This window comes from Canis lupus, chromosome 28, assembly GCF_003254725.2.
Source record: "Canis lupus dingo isolate Sandy chromosome 28, ASM325472v2, whole genome shotgun sequence".
In the NCBI taxonomy this organism is placed as follows: domain Eukaryota; kingdom Metazoa; phylum Chordata; class Mammalia; order Carnivora; family Canidae; genus Canis; species Canis lupus.
The window spans coordinates 12,983,472-13,002,371 of NC_064270.1; the positions used below are offsets into that span (position 1 = coordinate 12,983,472).

General features: G+C 42.3%; 2 protein-coding genes and 1 pseudogene across 6 annotated transcripts in view; all 3 read right to left on the reverse strand.

Annotated features, from left to right (window-relative positions):
• Window positions 1-18,900, reverse strand: part of LOC112672186 (dynamin-binding protein) — a 210,683-nt gene that overhangs the window by 112,084 nt on the left and 79,699 nt on the right. The gene's annotated exons all lie outside the window — the stretch shown is intronic.
• LOC112672638 (tropomyosin alpha-3 chain-like) lies at window positions 2,084-3,303 on the reverse strand (annotated as a pseudogene).
• CPN1 (carboxypeptidase N subunit 1) overlaps window positions 12,588-18,900 on the reverse strand; it is a 33,616-nt gene continuing 27,303 nt past the window's right edge. For all 4 annotated transcript variants that reach the window (XM_035707752.1, XM_035707751.2, XM_025466881.3 and 1 more), the window contains 2 exons: window positions 17,586-17,704; window positions 12,588-12,867 (listed from right to left, as the gene is read on the reverse strand). In XM_035707752.1, coding sequence (XP_035563645.1) covers window positions 12,754-12,867; window positions 17,586-17,704 — 233 coding nt within the window. In that variant the 3' untranslated portion in view covers window positions 12,588-12,753. The remainder of the gene's footprint in view (window positions 12,868-17,585; window positions 17,705-18,900) is intronic.

Below are 18,900 nucleotides of genomic sequence, written 5' to 3' on the forward strand. Positions count from 1 at the left end.
TAAAGATAGAGGACGTTTCCAAAGGAATTTTTGTATGTTAAAGTAGATTTACAGGATGGGGGGTGGGCAGGCTAAGATTGCCTTTTGCCCTTAGCAAAGTATTAACATCAAGGTAGTTAAGTCCCTAGACAAATGTCACTCTACCTGTTTCAAGGACTTGTCCATGGGCTGTAGGTAGTAAGGAAATTTAATAACATCTCTTCTGCCTTTGTTTCCCACATCAAAGATATGTTTTAATGTCTTTATGATAAAAGTCACAGATTTGCATTCTAAGATGTCAGAGAAGGAAGAAACATTCACTTGGAAATGTTATTAATCTTTCATCAAAATGGTGCTGGGATACAGTAGGATAGAAAGGAGAGGACTCAGCTTGGATGGAGGAAGGAAGGGCTGGGGAGGTGTGCTCTCTTGGAAGAACAGTTGGGAGGATTCTGGAGAGAGGGCATGTGTCTAGTGCTAGGGCAAGGCCAGTTCCTATAAGAAATCAGAGGCCATTTGGTTCCGTTGAAGCCTAGATCCCAGTGGACAAGAATAAAGCCAATCCCCAGGTTGTTTTTCCCAGAAGAGAAAGAACTTGTAAGGAAACTTCAGAGTTCTAAGAAAAGACCCATCATGTTTATCTTCGGGGCTCTTCTTATATATTAAAATGGTGTTCCCTACAGGCTTTTCTCTCTTCCTATCTATTTGCAGATGCTTGAAACTGGTTTAATGAGGAATAAGGAATTCTTTTTTTTTTTTTTTAAGATTTTATTTATTTATTCATGATAGTCACACAGAGAGACAGAGAGGCAGAGACACAGACAGAGGGAGAAGCAGGCTCCATGCGCCGGGAGCCCGAAGTAGGATTCGATCCCGGGTCTCCAGGATCGCGCCCCGGGCCAAAGGCAGGCGCCAAACCGCTGCACCACCCAGGGATCCCAGGAATAAGGAATTCTTTATAATCTTTTTCCTCAGAGGGACTGATTCCTTATTTCAAAAAGACACCTGTCAATTTTCAGTATCAAAACAGTTTGCACTATTGGTTTCTTTCTCTCAATCGGCCCCCAAAGAGAGGCCACCAAAGGAAGAGTACATTTTAAGCCAATAAGCTGCAGGATGCACACCTAACAGACCTCATGGAAACCTCACCTAAAAGGGGAGCTGGGGAGGGAAAGAAACTTTTAAAAGATCAACACACTGTCAGCCCACAGACTGTAGAGAGTTCTCAGCCAGACGGGGTGGTCAATGTGCCCCAACCCTAAAGAAGCAAAGTTTCAAAATAATATAAAATTTAAAAACAGTTTTGTACATAAGCTATTCAAGATTTCTCCAGCACTAACTGATACAAAGCACAATGAGATGGCACGTTTAGAGGCAGCAGCTTTGGACCCAGATGAGTTTGTTTCATGTGGCTGAATCAGTGGCAAACATAATTTTCTTTTTTCTTTTAAGGAGGCAGGAGAGCAAATAAGTGGTCACCTCGACATAAGGGGAACATGATCCATTCTGTAAGCAGTTAGGGCAAAGATAGGACAAGGATTTGGTCTCAGATCGAGGTCCATCTTAATTTTTGTTTGGTCACATCTGATGGCAAAAAAAAAAAAAAAAAAAAAAACATTATGTTGCTCAAAGATACCTTAAAGCTGAAACCCTGAGCCACACGTTTTTGGCCAACTTCTGGAATCACCTTTCTAATTTGGCTGGTATTTTGGAAAGAGCAACGAGGCTCCCAGAGTGGGTCTCTTTCTGGGCCCTGGCTCTCTTGCTGAGAGCCAGGGCTGAGAGCCAGGGCCCTGCTCACTCCCTCCTCTGTGGAGAGGGCAGTATTCATTAGTCTGAAAAGTTAATTCCAAATGGGAGGAAGGGGTTAGACTGCTGCTTCAGAACTGTGGACTTATTTGGAATGTTTTACAAATGTCGCTACATAACTACAACAAAAAAGGTAATTACAGAATGTGTACATCACAGGACGCCTGAGTGGCTCAGTGGTTGAGCGTCTGCCTTTGGCTCAGGGCCTGATCCTGGAGATCCGGGAGATCCGGGATGGAGACCCACGTTGGGCTCCCTGCATGGAGCCTGCTTCTCCCTCTGCCTCTGTCTCTGCCTCTCTCTGTGTGTCTCTCATGAATAAATAAATAAAATCTTTTTTAAAAAAATGTGTACATCACAACATGCTTTTAAAGACACTTTGCATTGTGCTCACATTCCCTTAACCATTGTTCCCAAAGGTGCTCAGCCTCAAGCCCAACTGGAATCTCTAGGGAGAGGCAGAGACAGTTTGGTGAAAAAGACACAGGGGTAGGGGTGGGAGAGGCAGCAAGAGGAGAAGGCAGCCTTCCAGTTAAAGATCAGCCCTCAGTGTCAAGGCCAGCTTCAGGCAGGCTGGCCTCAGGCGAGTCAGGGTCCGAGGGGGGAGCGGCCGCAGGTGGGACTGGGGTGCTCTACATCTCATTCAGGTCAAGGAGAGTCTGGTCCAGCATCCTTTGTGTACACAGGTGCTCCTCTTTGGTGCCTTTCAGCTTGTCTTCCAAATCCTCAATTGTCTTCTCCAGCTTGGCTGCCGATCTCTCAGCAAACTCAGCGCGGGGCTCTGCCTCCTTGAGTTTATTATCCCTGAGAATCTCTGTCTCTTCCTCATACCTGTCTTCCTTTTGAGAGTACTTTCCGCAGCAGCACTCAGACGCTTCAGGTTCTGGTCCATCAGCCTGATGGCTCAGCCATCTCCCGGCAACGGGACAGCTCGCTCCTCTGTGCGTCCAAGTCCCCCTCAGCGATCAGCAGCTTCCTAGCCACCTCTTCATGCTTCCCGGCTGCCTCTTCTGCAAGGTGCTCGGCCTCTTTGAGTCGGATTTCCTGGAGTTCCATCTTTTCTTCATCTTTCAAGGCTCGGTTCTCAATAACCTTCACACCCCTCTCACTCTCATCAGCAGCTTTCTCCGCTTCCTCCAGCTTTTGCAGGGCCGTGGCCAGGCGCTCCTGGGCGCGGTCCAGCTCCTCTTCAACCAGCTGGATCCTACGGTTCAAGGAGGCCGCCTCGGCCTCAGCCTCAGCCTCAGCCTCAGCCTCAGCCTCAGCCTCAGCCCAGCCTGGTCCCGGCCGGGCCGCCCGCCCCGCTCTCCCGCTCCACTCCGGGCTGCGGGCGCTCGGGCCTCTGCGTCCTCCGCGTGCTCCTGGGAACCTGATCTGGCGCTTCCCCGCCTGGACGGTGGTGACCCCGGCCAGGCCCGCCTCGCCCGCCGCCTCTTGCCTCCTCCGCTGGCTCGGCGCTGCAGCCGCCTCTCCGGATTCTTTATAAATTAAAGGGAAAATCAAATAGGTAAACATATCTACCTTAAAATGCAAGTGCCTGGAGGGATGAGCACTGGGTGTTATGCTATAGGTTGGCAAATTGAACTCCAACTAAAAAGAAAAAAATAAAGAAAAAAATTTTTAATTTTTTAAAATAAAATTAAAAAAATAAAATGCAAGTGCCTAGTTGAGGTAATACTTGGGGAAAACTCATTCTTTTGTGAATCCATCAAGCTATATCTAAGTGACATTATTCTATCTTTTACCATTTTCATGAGGAGACAAGAGAGATCTCTGGGGATCTGGAAGGAGATAATGGAAAAGGAAAAGGGAAGCTGAAGATAATTTTATTATTTTTTAAAGATTTATTTATTTGAGACAGAGAGTGCAGGGTGGGGGGAGGAACACAGGGAGAGGGCAAGAGATTATCTTGAGCAGCCTACCCACTGAGAAAGGAACCTGACAGGGCTCCTTCTCAAGACCCTGAGATCATGACCTGTGTGGAAATCAAGAGTTGGACACTTGGGGCACCTGGGTGGCTCAGGTTGTGCTCCCGGGGTCCTGGGATGGAGTCCCACATCACGCTCCCCATGGGGAGCCTGCTTCTCCCTCTGCCTATGTCTCTGCCTCTTCCTGTCTCTCATGAATAAATAAAATCTTAAAAAAAAAAAAAAAAGAGTTGGATACTTAACTGATTAAACCACCCAGGGGCCCCAAGAAGATAATTTTATAGTAAATGTTTATGGAGACCTGGCCTTCAGTTAAGAGCCTACCATATATTATCTTTTCTTTCTTCTATTGGTCAGAAAAATATTTATTACCCTAAGAAATAAATTCTCCATTTGAATAGAATCAATAATTTTTACAAGATATTTTATAAATTTATAAATCACCTTTATAAGTCATCTTTCTTTTCTTTTCCTAGTTGTCTACTTTCATTAATGTAGACATAACAAGATAACCAAAGCTGTCTTTTCCTTTTCCAAATAATATTGGTTGTTTTTTCCTAGGATGTATCATGACAACAATCCAGCCAGGTAATTATTGTAATCCTTAGGTTGTAAATGAGGCACTGAGGCTCAGTGGGGTTGAGTAGCTTGCTTGCCTAGTGCTTCCCACACCTCCCATACTTTAATCATTACTATGCCACTTTTGCTGTAATCTGGTACTCTCAAAAAAATCATAATTCTTGACTAAATGGCATACCACCTTGCTATTTCTTTTTTATTATTTTTATTTAAATTACTCACTTTGTTTTTAAGGGAAACTGTGCCACTCCCACAAGTGCAAAGCCAGTATAGACTGTAATTCATAGAAGGTAATCTTTAAAATAAATACAGTGGAAATAAAACTGCTAGTAAATTCTAATTCTGAGCTTGAGGTCTGCTCTGTGTTTGTTAAAAAATGAAACTAGCCAGTGTTAAAAAGTTAGAACCAAACAGAAACTTTCTGCTTGACATATTCTGGATTTGTCAGTGAAGGATCTAAAGAAATTGATAGGAGAACAACGTTTTCACTAAGTGATTTTTCATTAAGTGATAATTTGATCAGAGCATAACTCAAAATTGGCTTCTGCACTATCTGAATTATCCTGAAGAATATCTTGAGTACTACCCATGATTCTTTACACATACCTTGGGAAATATCTGATTTGCCCAAGAAAACAGAGCTTGTAAAGGACAAAGCTAGGATCCAAACCACCATCTGCCAGCATCAAAGTCTTTCCATTGTGCAATGTGGGCTTCCCATTTAACTGATTTCAAAACTTCGCTCTGAATTGGTCATGTTTGTCTTCCCTTGGCAATATTGTATCCTGGTGCTTCCATGAGGCTTAGTGATGTCATGACCTTTAATGTCTTTCCTGGAAATGTGCCAGCAACTGTACACCACACTCCAGAGGAAGCCTGACCCCCGTGGGGCCTGTGGGACTGAATTCTTTTGATGTAATGCAGTGCTTTTCCTAGCACAGTCTGGGAATGCATTGCCTGTTTAAGCAGCTGTGCCACGTTGCTGTTTCTTGTTGTTCTGTGGTCAAGTTCACATTCCCCCACACTCCCACCTCCTATATGATAATTATCTGTTTGAATTAGTGGACATTGTCTCATAGGAAAGTCATCTGACTTCATACTGTACTAAGTCAGGTCTACATTAGCCAAACAAAGTAGGGGACTAAATGACAATGTGGATTATGATTCTTTGGCCTTTGATAAGACTGACCTCAATTGCTTCACATACTATTGTAAAATGTGTCAACCTCTCACTCTCCTCACAGATGGTGAGTTGATTGAAGGCAGGGACTGTGAATTGATCTTTGTATCCTTATTGCCTATCAAAGTGCCTCACACGGATATGTATTTAATAACCGTTTGTTGAATGATTGAATTCACTTGAGTTAAGAGTTTTAGTAAAATGGGACACCTGGGTGGCTCAGCAGTTGAGCATCTGCCTTTGGCTCATGGCATGATCCTGGAGTCCCAGCATCAAGTCTCACATCGAGCTCCCTGCTTGGAGCCTGCTTCTTCCTCTGCCTCTGTCTCTGCCTCTCTGTCTCTCATGAATAAATAAATAAAATCTTTTTTAAAAAAGTATTATAGAAAAAAAAAGTATTATAGTAAAATCAAAAAGGTGCTTGAATTTAATAAAATTGCAATGCTCTTTTGTTTTGTCTATAATCATTGATTCTTCATTATCTGAAACAGTTTAATTTTTTTTTTTTTAATAGGAACCAACTCTCCTGAACCAACTCTCCTATAGAGTTGACATATTAACGACATACATTTGAACTGCATGGGTCCACTTATATGCAGATCGTTTTCTATAAATCCAGTATAGTACTGTAAATGTACTTTTTCTTCCTTATGATTTTTCTTAATGTTTTTCCCCCTCTGGCTTATTTTATTGTGAAAATACAGTATATAATATGTAAAATATATGAAATACATGTTAATTCATGACTATTATATCATAATACAACTATTGCATTGGTAAAGCATTCGGTCAACAGTAGGTTATTAGTAGTGAAGCTTTTGGGAAGTCAAAAGTTATACACGATTTTCAACTGCACAGGGCCAGCGGGGGTTGGCACCCCGAGTCCCCATGTTGTTCAAGGGTCAAATATATTATAAGCCACCCTTAGCCCACTTCTGCCATCCAGGAGTTGGGCATATGACCCCAGAATGACCAGAGTCACTATGATGGTTTTAGAGACAGGCAGACGACCCAGTTTGTGCTATTTAGAGTCAGGTCCAAGAATCAATGGTTTGTTGCTAGGCTGGTAAAAATACAAGCTTGAAGCTCCTGATGGACATCTGGTCCCCTCATGGGGAGAGTGCACGTGAGAATGAAGTCACCATTGAAGATAATGAAATCAAGAAATGGAGAAAGAGTCCAGACCACATAATTGGGGCACCTGGATCCAGACATGCCTGAAAACTCCTCTTATAAATTTTTAGCTTTATGAGCCAAGGTCCCATCTTTAAACTACTGGTTCACAAATGCCAACCCAAGATAAAACATTTACTGTTTCCTAACAAAGTGAGAAAAAACAATATGATTTATAAGACTCTTTATCCTGACATTTTATCATTCTTAATTTTAGGCATTAAAACATTTATGAATTGATGGCAATAATAGATAGCAATTGTATTTTTCTACTTGTCCTTTTTTTTTTTTTTTTCTACTTGTCCTTAATAGAAAATGAGAAAGTTAGTGGGCTATCTATCCTTTGTCTTAGTCTGCTCCAGCTGCTATAACAAATTATCATAGGCTTAAACAACAAATGCTTATTTCTCCCAGTTCTAGAGGTTGGGAAGTCTGCCGTCAGCATGTCGGCCATGCCGATTCCAGAGAGAACCTCCTTCCTGGCTTGTAAATGGCCTTCTTATTGTAGGCTACATGGCAGAGAGAGAGAAAAGGTAGCTCTCTTCCTCTTCTTATAAGGACATGAATCTCACAGTGGAGGCTCCACCTTCGTGTCCTAATTCCCTCCCAAAGGCTCCACCTCAAAATGCCATCATATTAGGGCTTCAAATTAAAAATCTGAATTGTGGGGAGGATACAGGCATCCAGCCCATAGCACCCTCCACTGCAAAATGTTTTCTATCAGCCTGTGAAATAAAAGTCCGCTATAAACTACAGTGTATAAAATATAGTATTTATATATATGTTAAAAATTATGGTCCTTTTCTTTATTTATACTTCATCTGATTCCAGAAAGCATTAAGACAACAAACTCAACTCCTTTGATCTAATGCCCAGGAAGGACTCTTCATTCCAAAGGCCTCACATGGGACTCTAAAAGCAAGTCAGAGGTCTTTCGTCCCTCCGGGGGTAGACATGGATCCAAGTGATGATTTTATTTGCCTCTGCAAATGGGAAGCAGCGAGTCACAGTAGAAAAAAGCAGCACCTCGAGGGCTTCCCTTGGCTGCTTGTCACCTGTTCTGTAATGGCTTCAGGAGCCCCTCTTCTGAGTGATGCTACTACATCCCTTGTGTACCAAGGCCTTGATGGGATGAGGGTGAAGGGGTTCAGGGCCTGGTAGGAAGCGAATAGAATGGAGGTAGCAGAAGGAGTGATCCATGAGAGGGAGCAGGGCAACACATTCACTGAAGGGAGGAATAGGAAAAAGTGAGAGAAAAAAAAAGCCTTTATAAATAGTGGAATTTAACTTTTGGGAGGAGAGAGAGAATTGATGTTTTCTTAGGCATTTGCCCAGGGGAATGTTTACTCATGGTTTCATAGCCAGAATAAGCTTAGTGTTAAAGTAGAAATGAAGTAATATTTCAGGCAGACATGGACATGATGAAGTATCGTGTAGCCTGTGTGCTGAGAACGTGTGTCTTAGACAAATCATAATGCCACATATATGAAGATGATGCTCTGGACTTTGATGTCTGACGGCAGATTTGTCCCAAGCCGTGCTGCCCTACTTTCTTGATCCTTGTTTTTGAGATGGTTGGTCGGGTTGGGGTGTTTCCTGCAACCACGGAAAAAGTGAATCTTATTGGTTCGCTTATGACTAGACTCAGTGTGGTTTGAATGCTATGCTGTGTCTTAAACCTACGCTGGGTTAGGCTTCTAGCATGTTAGATCCTACACTGGGAAGCTAAACACACACACACACACACACACACACACACACACCCTTAGAAAGAAATGCAACTAGGACCAGCCAGGCTCTTTCCTGCCACAAAGTCCTTGGGCTTACTCTTCCTTCTACCTGAAACCTTTATTCCTATTCTCTGTAAGCCTTCCCTTTTCTTATCCTTTACACATCCCTTCTTCAGAGAAATTGTCCGTTACCATCCTATCTCAAATAGACCCCACTGGCATTTCCTCTCTTAGCATCTTCTCAGATACTAATTCTTTTAATGTGCTTATTAATTTGTTTTGTTTTCTCTTCCTCTACATCCCTCTAACTCCAAAAAGGTAGGAACTGCATCTCTTTGGTTTACCCACTGTTTTCCATACTCTTATCACAGGGTCTGATTCATAAATGGGACTTAACTTTTGTCAGAGGAGCAAATCAATAAATTAACTGCTATGAATTCATATCCTGGATTTTAACAGGTAAAAACATGGCACTACTGGGGAGCCTGGGTGGCTCAGTTAGTTAAGGGTCTGTCTTTGGCTCAGGTCATGATCTCAGGACCCTGGGATCAAGCCCGGCCTCAGGCTCCTTGTTCAGGGAGGAGCCTGTTTCTCCCTCTCTCACTCTCCCTGCTGTGCTTGCTCTGTGTCAAATAAAATCTTTTTTAAAAATCCATTTTCCACCTTAAAAAAAAAAAAAACCTTGACACTACTGTATTCGGATCTTACCTTTTTAGAATAAGATTTCAAAGTGTTTGGCTATGTAGGAGGGCTCCTGCTCTTGCTTTTCCTTCAAAATGTCCTGAAGGTGGATGGAAGAGCTTGTGATGTTGCACATTGTTTATGGATTTTTGGTCCTTTGGAAAAGGGAGGAGACCCTTTATTTGGAGAACAATTCTGTCTATAAAGTCTCTGGAGATCCTTTACATTTTCTTTTGTTTTACTTTTTATGCCAATGGTGCATGTTCACAGTCTAGTGACAAGCAATTTGGTACAAATAATGGGAAATATTTGAGGCAAGACACTACAGTTACCCAAGGGCTAAAGTCCCTGCTGTCAGAGACATGTCCCTTTAGAGAGAGAAAATGTCACAGTCACCTCCTGGGTAAAGGTGACTACATCAGCCCTCTTATTTAAAAAGAGTTATCTTTTTGTTTTTTCCTGTGCTTCGTTTTACATATGTTCACTTGAGGGGTGAGCACATCAGCTCTACTTCTCAGTATGATGATTACAACTAGTTGTGTTTTACCTATTTATATCCAACCCAATTTTCAGAAAAAAAATGAGTTTATGTATTCTTTTTCTATTACTGCATAACAAATCTATTACTGCATAACAAACTAGAGACTTAAAACAGCACAAACGTATTATGTCGCAGTTTCTATGGTCAGGAGTCTGGGCATGGATTGGCTGGGTCCTCTGCTCCAGTCTCACAAGACTGCAGTTAGGTGTTGGCCCAAGCTCATTCAGATTATTGGCATAATTCATTTCCTTGTGATGTATGACTATGGTCCCCATTTTCTTGCTCTCTGTTGGCTGGGAACATTCTCAATTTCTAGGGGATGCTCCTCCCCATAGGTAGTTCATAAGCTACCTGTCTGGTTTCTTCCTCTGCAGGCAGTCAGAGAAACTGTTTTTTTGTTTTTGTTTTTGTTTTTTGTTTTTTTTAGATTTTTTTTTAAGATTTATTTATTTATTAGAGTCAGAGAGAGAGAGAGAGAGAGAGAGAGGCAGAGACACAGGCAGAGGGAGAAGCAGACTCCACACAGGGAGTCCAACGCGGGACTCGATCCCAGGTCTCCAGGATCACACCCTGGGCTGCAGGCGGCGCTAAACCGCTGCGCCACTGGGGCTGCCCTTTTTTTTCATTTTTTAAAAAAGATTTTATTTACTCATTCATGAAAGACACACACACACACAGAGGCAGAGGCACAGGCAGAGGGAGAAGCAGGATCCATGCAAGAAGCCCCACGCGGGACCCGATTGCGTGACTCCAGGACCATGCCCCGGACCGAAGGCAGGCGCTAAACCGTTGAGCCACCCAGGGATCCCGATAAACTATTTTTAAAGGGTTCATCTGATTAGGTCAGGCCCACCCTGGATAATCTTCCTTTTGATTAAGCTAAAATGACTGATTTGTTTCCCTATCATGTTGCCCTGCCCAGGTTCAGACTGTTTTCTCAGCTGGCTTTTAACTGGTTACTCACTGACTCAGTCTTGCTCTGGCTACAGCCAACTGTTCTTATGGCTATAGCCAGGGTAATCATTCTAAATCTGATCCCTGCCACTCCTTGAGTGGAATCCTTCAATGGCTCCTTGTCCTTCCCAGGATAAAGTCCAAACCCCATGATATGGTTCAAAGGTCCTTCATGATCTGTTCCTCCCCACCCCATTGGCTTCAGCTTTTGGCCCCTTGCTCAGTCCCTCACCCTGCCACCTCACTTGCTCCCCATTTCCTTCCTCTTGGTCTATGCCTCTTTATCTGACCTTATTACATCTCACCTTAGACTTCACTAGCTCGGATGCCTTTCCTGCCTGATCCTCCCAAGACCATAGTAGGGACCTTCCCACAGGCTCCCTACCTCCCTACTGAATCAGAGCAATCATCACAATGCGGTGTAATGACCTATTATCTTCCCAATTAGACTGTAGCTGCCCAAGATCATGAGCTGTATCTTTTTTTTCTACATTGAGCAAGGACTCATAAATTTCACCTAAATGAATGGATGGGTGATGAATGTACGAGAGTATGTGGCTGTGTCATGGAAAACACCATGACTATACTTTGCAAACATCAGCTTTGCTAAGTAACTATGTATGTACCAGGGAACCTGAAAACAAAGCAAATGATATTCAGACAGTCTGGGAAAATCAAGTGCACATGAAAACCTCAGGCATAAAGTTCCTCTGAGTCTCTCAAGAAGCTGCTGCTTTATAAAAACAAAAGGAGAACCAAGGAATATGGTAGTCAAATTGGGAAGAAAGGAAAAATGTAGAGAAAGCATTAAATCATCTGAGGAGGGACACCTGGGTGGCTCAGCAGTTGAACATCTGCCTTCGGCTCAGGACGTGATCCCAGGATCCAGGATGGAGTCCCGCATTGGGCTTCTTGCAGGGAGTCTGCTTCTCCCTCTGCCTATGTCTCTGCCTCAATCTCTCTTTCTCTCTGTCTCTCATCAATCAATCAATCAATCAATCTTTTAAAAAAATCATCTAAGGAGAGTATTCTCTTTTTAAATGAGAAAAAATAGATTTTTTTCTGTTTTCCTTTTGACCACAGATTGAGAGATAGCTAAAGTAACAGAAAAATAAATCATGTGTTAATCCTAGTCTTGATAGGCCTCCTGAAGAGGGTGGTTGTCACAGCTAAGGCACCTTTTGTCTTCTGATAAGTGTGGGAATATCTGTTGAAAGGAGCAAAATAATTCAATGTTAGTCAGTCAGTCAGTTAGTCAGAGGCCGGGGTCGGGGAGGTTGACAGAGTGAGGGGATGTGGAACAAGTGGAGGAAACTGGAGCTTGCCCTGTTTCACCGAGGCAGGGCTCTGAAACGGGGTACATGGCAAAGAACCCTCACCAAGCCCCAAGGGCAGGAACCCCAACATACCCAATGGCAGCTTATGAACTTGTGTGCTTGTGATTACATATCTCTTCAAAATCTTTACTAACATCTTCTTCCTCAGTAACATTTTTAGTACAAATGGGTTCTGGGGAACTCAGCAAGGTGGACATTGCTGGGTGTCACTGGCACAGGGACAGGAAAGTCATTCCATAGAGTCATTTACATCACACTTACAAACCCAGAAAATGTTTTGAAAGCTCCATGTTGTGTAAAATGCCCATGTATGACAATAAGTGGCAGTATCTAGGCATTTGTGAATGAAATCCTTTTCTTATTGAGAAACTATTGTTTATTGTTGAAATAGCCCTCTGGGATTTCAGAAGACTTGGTCACTTTGTCTTGCTATGGGAACAGCATCAATTAAGAATCATGTCAGCCTTTCAGCCATTCCTTCAGAAATCTCCCTTGAATGCCTGCTATGTTGCAGGCTTGATGATAGACTCTGGAAGTAGAGTGGCCAACCAGCCGGAACTGGCCTCTAGATGCAGTGTGGACTGGCATTGGAGACTTCTGGAGCCAAACCATTCCCCCAGAATAGGAAAATCTTACTGAATACTGCTGAATGGATTCACTGCCACAACAGAGGGCTAACCCTGGAAACAGAGACCATTCTGAATTGTTCTGAATATATTTATGTTTAAATATGTCCCAGATAACAAAATAGAAAGCTTCATCTGATGGGAAAGCAGGAACAAGCCTTTCTAACTTGTGGCCCCAGCACTGGGGATTTCAGGTAGGGACTCTCTGGGGCTGCTTCATCTCCATCTCTTCTTTTCTAGCTGACCCGGGGCTGCACTTTCTTTGGTAAGACTCTGCCTTCATGTCCTGAGTTGGGAACTCTCCTGGTAGGGGTTGCTTGAGGCATGCTTCTCTTGAGATGGAAGTTAACCTGGAAGAAAAAAAAGCAGCAGCTAGGAAAGTAAAGTAGTCAGTTTCCTATACCCTGGAATAGAAATTGGGGAAAACCTGTTTGGACCTGGTTTCACCACAGTTCCAGGTCCTGAGGGCAGGGGACCAAGGAGCATGATTTCAGCAGCACTGGTAGTATCAGGCGTGGCTGACAATTCCAAGAAGTGGTTCATAATCACTAGTGATATATACATCAATATATATATATATATATATATATATATATATATAGCTGAATTAACTTAATATACATTTGTTTTATAAGGATTAGAAGAAAATTACATCTGCATCTCAAATAACAATTTCACTAATATTACTACTTAGGACAGGAGCTATGATTGACGGTGCCATAATAATCCCCTTCACGCCAATGTGTGAATCACAGGCATTGTGCTCTGGCATGCCAATGAATACCTCAACCTTCAGATCTAAACCTGCTGCCATAAATGCTTGAAAATATAGATAGTAGAAATGATACAGATTATTAGATGGATTCCTAAATTCCAAATTTCCATGTACAATGAGTGCATCCTTTCCAGCAATACACTGAAACTTCCCCTCTGGCCATAGCATGCAGATGTAAAGATAATTCTGACAAGTGTAGGATCTGCTGGCTGTGGAACCATCCGAGGAAGAGGGAGTGGCACAGTGTTCTAACCACACTCCCTTGAGGGATCCTTGGCTTTTAGGCTCTTGGAACCATTTGAGCTGCTGAAGCCAGCTGGGAGTTGAAAAATAGGCAAGAGAGCTCTCCATGGGGTTATTTTCTGCCTCTTCCACAAAAATCCACAGCCAGCTTTTCTGCTAGTTCCCCAAAGTAGAGGAACTCAGAGCAAACTGTACTATATCATTATCATTTTGTATATGGTAATTCAGAGATCTAGGAAAGAGAAAGAGAGAGAGAGAGAGAGAGAAGGAATGGAGGCTGACATCTGGCAGGCTGTGGAGAAAAGCAAAGAGGACACCGGATGACTCTGGAAGATCTTTGAAGGAGTCTTAACTGTAACATGAAAGGCCTCTAGTAAATAATCTCCCCCCACCCCCCAGCCAGATGGATCTCTGCTTTAAAATGAAGAGAGAGGGGCAGCCCCAGTGGCTCAGTGGTTTAGCGCCACCTTCAGCCCAGGGCGTGATCCTGGGGACCGGGGTCCCATGTCGTCGGGCTCCCTGCATGGAGCCTGCTTCTCCCTCTGCCTGTGTCTCTGCCTCTCTCTCTCTGTGTCTCATGAGTAAATAAATAAAATATTTTAAGAAAATGAAAAGAGAGATAGATTCTACTGTGATTAACAAATGGGTTCTTAGTTGTTTTTCAATCTGGGAATTATATACAAAAGACTATTTTTTTTCTTTCTGAGTTATATTTGACATAATGATAGGTTATGTTAATTTATTTAAAGGCTATATCACAAAGGAAATGAAATCTTCTGAAGTAGAATATATTACTTTTGTGGACTTGCAGTTGTTTGCATCCGGCTTTGAAAACCACTTGTAATGCAGGGCTCACACATGTGGCTGCAGATCAGTCATTTGATTTTTGGGTAGAACAAGAAAAAGGGATGGGAGAAAATGTTGCAATTTTTTTTTTGTTTGGGTTTTGTTTTGCTTTGCTTTTATTTATTTGAGAGAGAGAGAGAGCACAAGGAGGGGGCAGAGGGATAGGGAGAAGCAGGCCCCTCACTGAACAGGGAGCTCATCCTAGGACCCTGGGATCCTGACCTGAGCCGAAGGCAGATGCTTAACTGACTGAGCCACCCAGGTGCCCTGATATTTGCAAATTTCTTATCAGACAAAGGACTAGAATCTAAAATCTATAAAGAACTTACCAAACTCAACACCTAAAAAATAATCCAGTCAAGAAATGGGCAGAAGACATGAACAGGCATTTCTCCAAAAAAGACATTCAAATAGCCAACAGACACATGAAAAAGTGCTCAACATCACTGGGCATCAGGGAAATACAAACCAAAACCACAATGAGATATCACCACACCATGAGGATGGCTAAAATTAACAAGTCAGGAAACAACAGATGCTGGTAAGGATGCGGAAAAAGGGGAACACTCTTACACTGCTGGTAGGAAGGCAAGCTGGTGCAGCCACTCTGGAAAACAGTATGGAGCTTCCTCAAAAAGTTAAAAATAAATCTACCCTATGACCCAGCAATTGCACTACTAGGTATTTACCCCAAAGATACAAACATAATGATCCAAAGGGCACCTGCACCCCAATGTTAATAGCAGCAATGTCCACAATAGCCAAACTATGGAAAGAGCCCAGAGACTGATGAATGGATAAAGAAGATATGGTATATGTTTATAATGGAATATTACTCAGCCAACAAAAATAATGAAATCTTGCCATTTGCAATGACGTGGATGGAATTAGAGTGTATCATGCTAAGCAAAATAAGTCAATCAGAGAAAGACAAATACCATATTATTTTACTCATATGTGGAATTTAAGAAACAAAACAGATGAACATATAGGAAGGAAAAGAAAAAATCAAATAAAACAATCAGAGACAGAGACAAACCATAAGACTCTTAACTCTAGGAAAACAAACCGAGGGTTGATCAAGGGGAGGTAGATGGGGAGATGGGGTAACTAACTGGGTGATGGGCATTAAGGAGGGCACATGATGTAATGAGCACTGGGTGTTATATGCAACTGATAAATCACTAAATTCTACCTCTGACACTAATAATATGCTATATGTTAATTAAGTTGATTTCATTTTTATTTTTATTTTTTTAAGGATTTGTTTATTTATTCATGAGAGACATAGAGAGAAGCAGAGACTAGGCAGAGGGAGAAGCAGGCTCCTTGCTCGGAGCCTGATGTGGGATTTGATCCCGGATCCTGGGATCAGGCCCTGAACCAAAGACAGACACTCAACCACTGAGCCATGCAGGCGTCCCCTTAGGTTGATTTTAAATTAAAAAAAGGGGGTGGGATTTGCTTCAACGTGGATGGAACTGGAGGGTATTATGCTGAGTGAAGTAAGTCAATTGGAGAAGGACAAACATTGTATGTTCTCATTCATTTGGGGAATATAAATAATAGTGAAAGGGAATATAAGGGAAGGGAGAAGAAATGTGTGGGAAATATCAGAAAGGGAGACAGAAAGACTCCTAACTCTGGGAAACGAACTAGGGGTGATGGAAGGGGAGGAGGGCGGGGGGGTGGGGGTGAATGGGTGACGGGCACTGAGGGGGACACTTGACGGGATGAGCACTGGGTGTTATTCTGTATGTTGGTAAATTGAACACCAATAAAAAATAAATTTATTATTAAAAAAAAAGGGGGGGTGGGGAGAGAAAGTTGGTTGGGAAACTGGGAAGAGCAGATAACAGGCTGCCACAGTTACTCTTTGTTCCCTGCATCTACAAGTAGAAGTAGTTTATAATGTGTCGGAGCTAGGAATAGAGGGAGGAGAGGGATGGGGGAACTATCTAGAAATTTCAGAAGACTTTTCAGAGGATGTAAAGAACTCTTTATTCAAATCCTTGTGTTAAAATAATGGATTACAAACATGGGTTGTAAGCTTAGCATGAGGCACTGTAACACACTGGCTAAGAAGGTAGCCCTGGAGGCCCAAGAGAGGTTCCAGTGGTGGCTCCACTTTACTGGCTGTGTGACATTGGACACACTTCTTACCTTCTCTATGTTTCAGTTTCCTTGGCCATAAATGGGAATATTTACATGCCTCTGACAGAGCTGTTGTTAGGGTTAAATGAGATCATTCTGGAAAGCTCTCATATCATGTCTTCTACATATAAACCATTCAGTAAATGGTACCTGTAACTGTATTTGACTGCACAGAGTTAACAGGGAAAGGAGCGAGTGGGTGAGCGGGTTGGCTAAGCTCTAGGATTGTATAGAGAAGGAACTGGACAGAATGAGGAAGTCCTAGGGAAGAGCAGACTTGTGGGTAACAAGGTCTATAGAACTGCCTCATTACCTTTTCCTCATTTGAGAAACCTGAAGATTATTGTCAATGATCTCTGAGCTTTTTTAGCTCTTTGATCCTACTCTAATATGACCAAAGCTGAAAAGAAGGTCCAGCCGGTAGGTCAAAAAGCTCCTTGCTTCCCGTCCTTCCTATGGAAGACAGCCATAGAGAGTTGAATACTGGAGAGCCACTGGCTCTTTGGCTTAGGTGAGTGGCCTGTAAGTCTGGCACACAGGGCACCAGGAGGGGGCAGCACGCCATCTGGTGGTAGTCTCAGCTGATGGCACAAAAGCATGCAACCCTAGGGTGTCTGTAAGTGGGCAAGGTCTCTGGGATTTACAAACCAGCATTTGTTGAGGAGTTTCAGTGTATAGGTCACTGTAAACGAAATGCTTTATATGCACTTTTTCATTCCAACCTCTTATAAAGGAGGTGCTATTATCACCAATTTTCAGAGGAAGAAATTGAGGAAGAGTGATTAGGTAATTTGTCCAAGCTCTGTAGACAAATGAGCCAGATTTAGAAGAAAATAGTGCTTTTCATCATTATGCTATGTTAAACAGAAGAAAGAGAAAAAGCCAAATGGAAGGGGGAAGGGCATAATAGGAAAATGAAGAAAAACAAGCATATGAGAGCAATGATTTTTTTTTTTTTTAAGTGAAAGAAGGAAGCTCAGCAGAGACTAGAACCATGCAATAGGTTGGAAGTGATCTTTACAGTGCTCTGTGAAGGTCAGCCTAACTCACCAGTTTTGGTTCCCCAGGGCCCACGGTCACAGTCACTGTCTCCGGTTCAAACCCAGGTGCTGTGGCAGTGACAGTGTAGGTGCCTGGAAGCAGGAGCCGGAAGTAATCTCCATGGTCACCTAAAAGTTACAAGAATATAACTCAGTCTGCTGATTAGAAATCTGCCATTTGGGACCTTGATATGAAAAACCATCAGAGGGTTTTAGCTGACCACAGCTTAATTTTTTAAAATAGCATGATGAAACATGAAAACAATTTTAGGCTATTTTATATAATAAGAGCATGAGCTTCTCAGCTCATAGGGAGTAGAAGTTACACTGCTCTGTATTGAGAGTATTGTGTTTAATTCTATACTCTGTATTTTAAAACAAACTCAAATCCAGGAAAGAGTCACTAGGAAAAAGGTTGAAAGATCTATGAATGTTTTGCATGATAAAGAAACCACATGAGACTTCTGTTTCAATGTTAGAAAAGCCACTGTGAAGAAATGACATCTATCTAAAAAAAAATAAGAACGAGAACTATGAATTTAAATTGTAGGATCAAGATTTTTGCTAGACAGAAGCAAAACTACTGTGACAAATAGAGTTATCAAAAAAGAAATGGGCTACATTATGAAATTGTGAGCACTGAAGTAGAGAATGAATGAGCATTTCCAGAAAAGCCACATAGTTGTGCAGTGCACAACCTGCACTGATGGACATGGCTCTACACTAATGGACATCATGGCCCTGGGTTCGAAAACTAGCTTCAGTGGTGTTGTATGTGTGTAACCTTATACTAAGTGGGAGGGCTGGACTAAATGACCACTGCAGTTCTGATTTTGAGAATTCTATTTTTAATATTTCTTCTATCACCTTCTAAACAAAGGGAAAATAAAACCAAAATAAAGCTTATTTTTCTATGGCAAGGATATAGATTTTGGTTCATGACTTTGTATCTCTTTATATTTTTTTATTTTATTTTATTTATTTATTTATTGAGAGAGAGAGAAAAGAGAGAGAGAGAGAGAGGCTGGGACACAGGCAGAGGGAGAAGCAGGCTCCATGCAGGGAACCCGATGTGGGACTCGATCCTGGATCTCCAGGATCACACCCCAGGCTGCAGGCAGCGCTAAACCGCTGCACCACCGGGGCTGCCCTTTGTATCTCTTTAGAATCAGTTGTGATCATGCCCTTAAAATTTCTTTTAAGTGTACAACAATGAATAATTGAAATAATAAATGTAATTAAGAATAATACAGACTATAAATATTAAGGAAGTCTCTTCTCTGTCCCCTATTAAATGTCTGTAATTTCTTTTAAAATACTTTAGC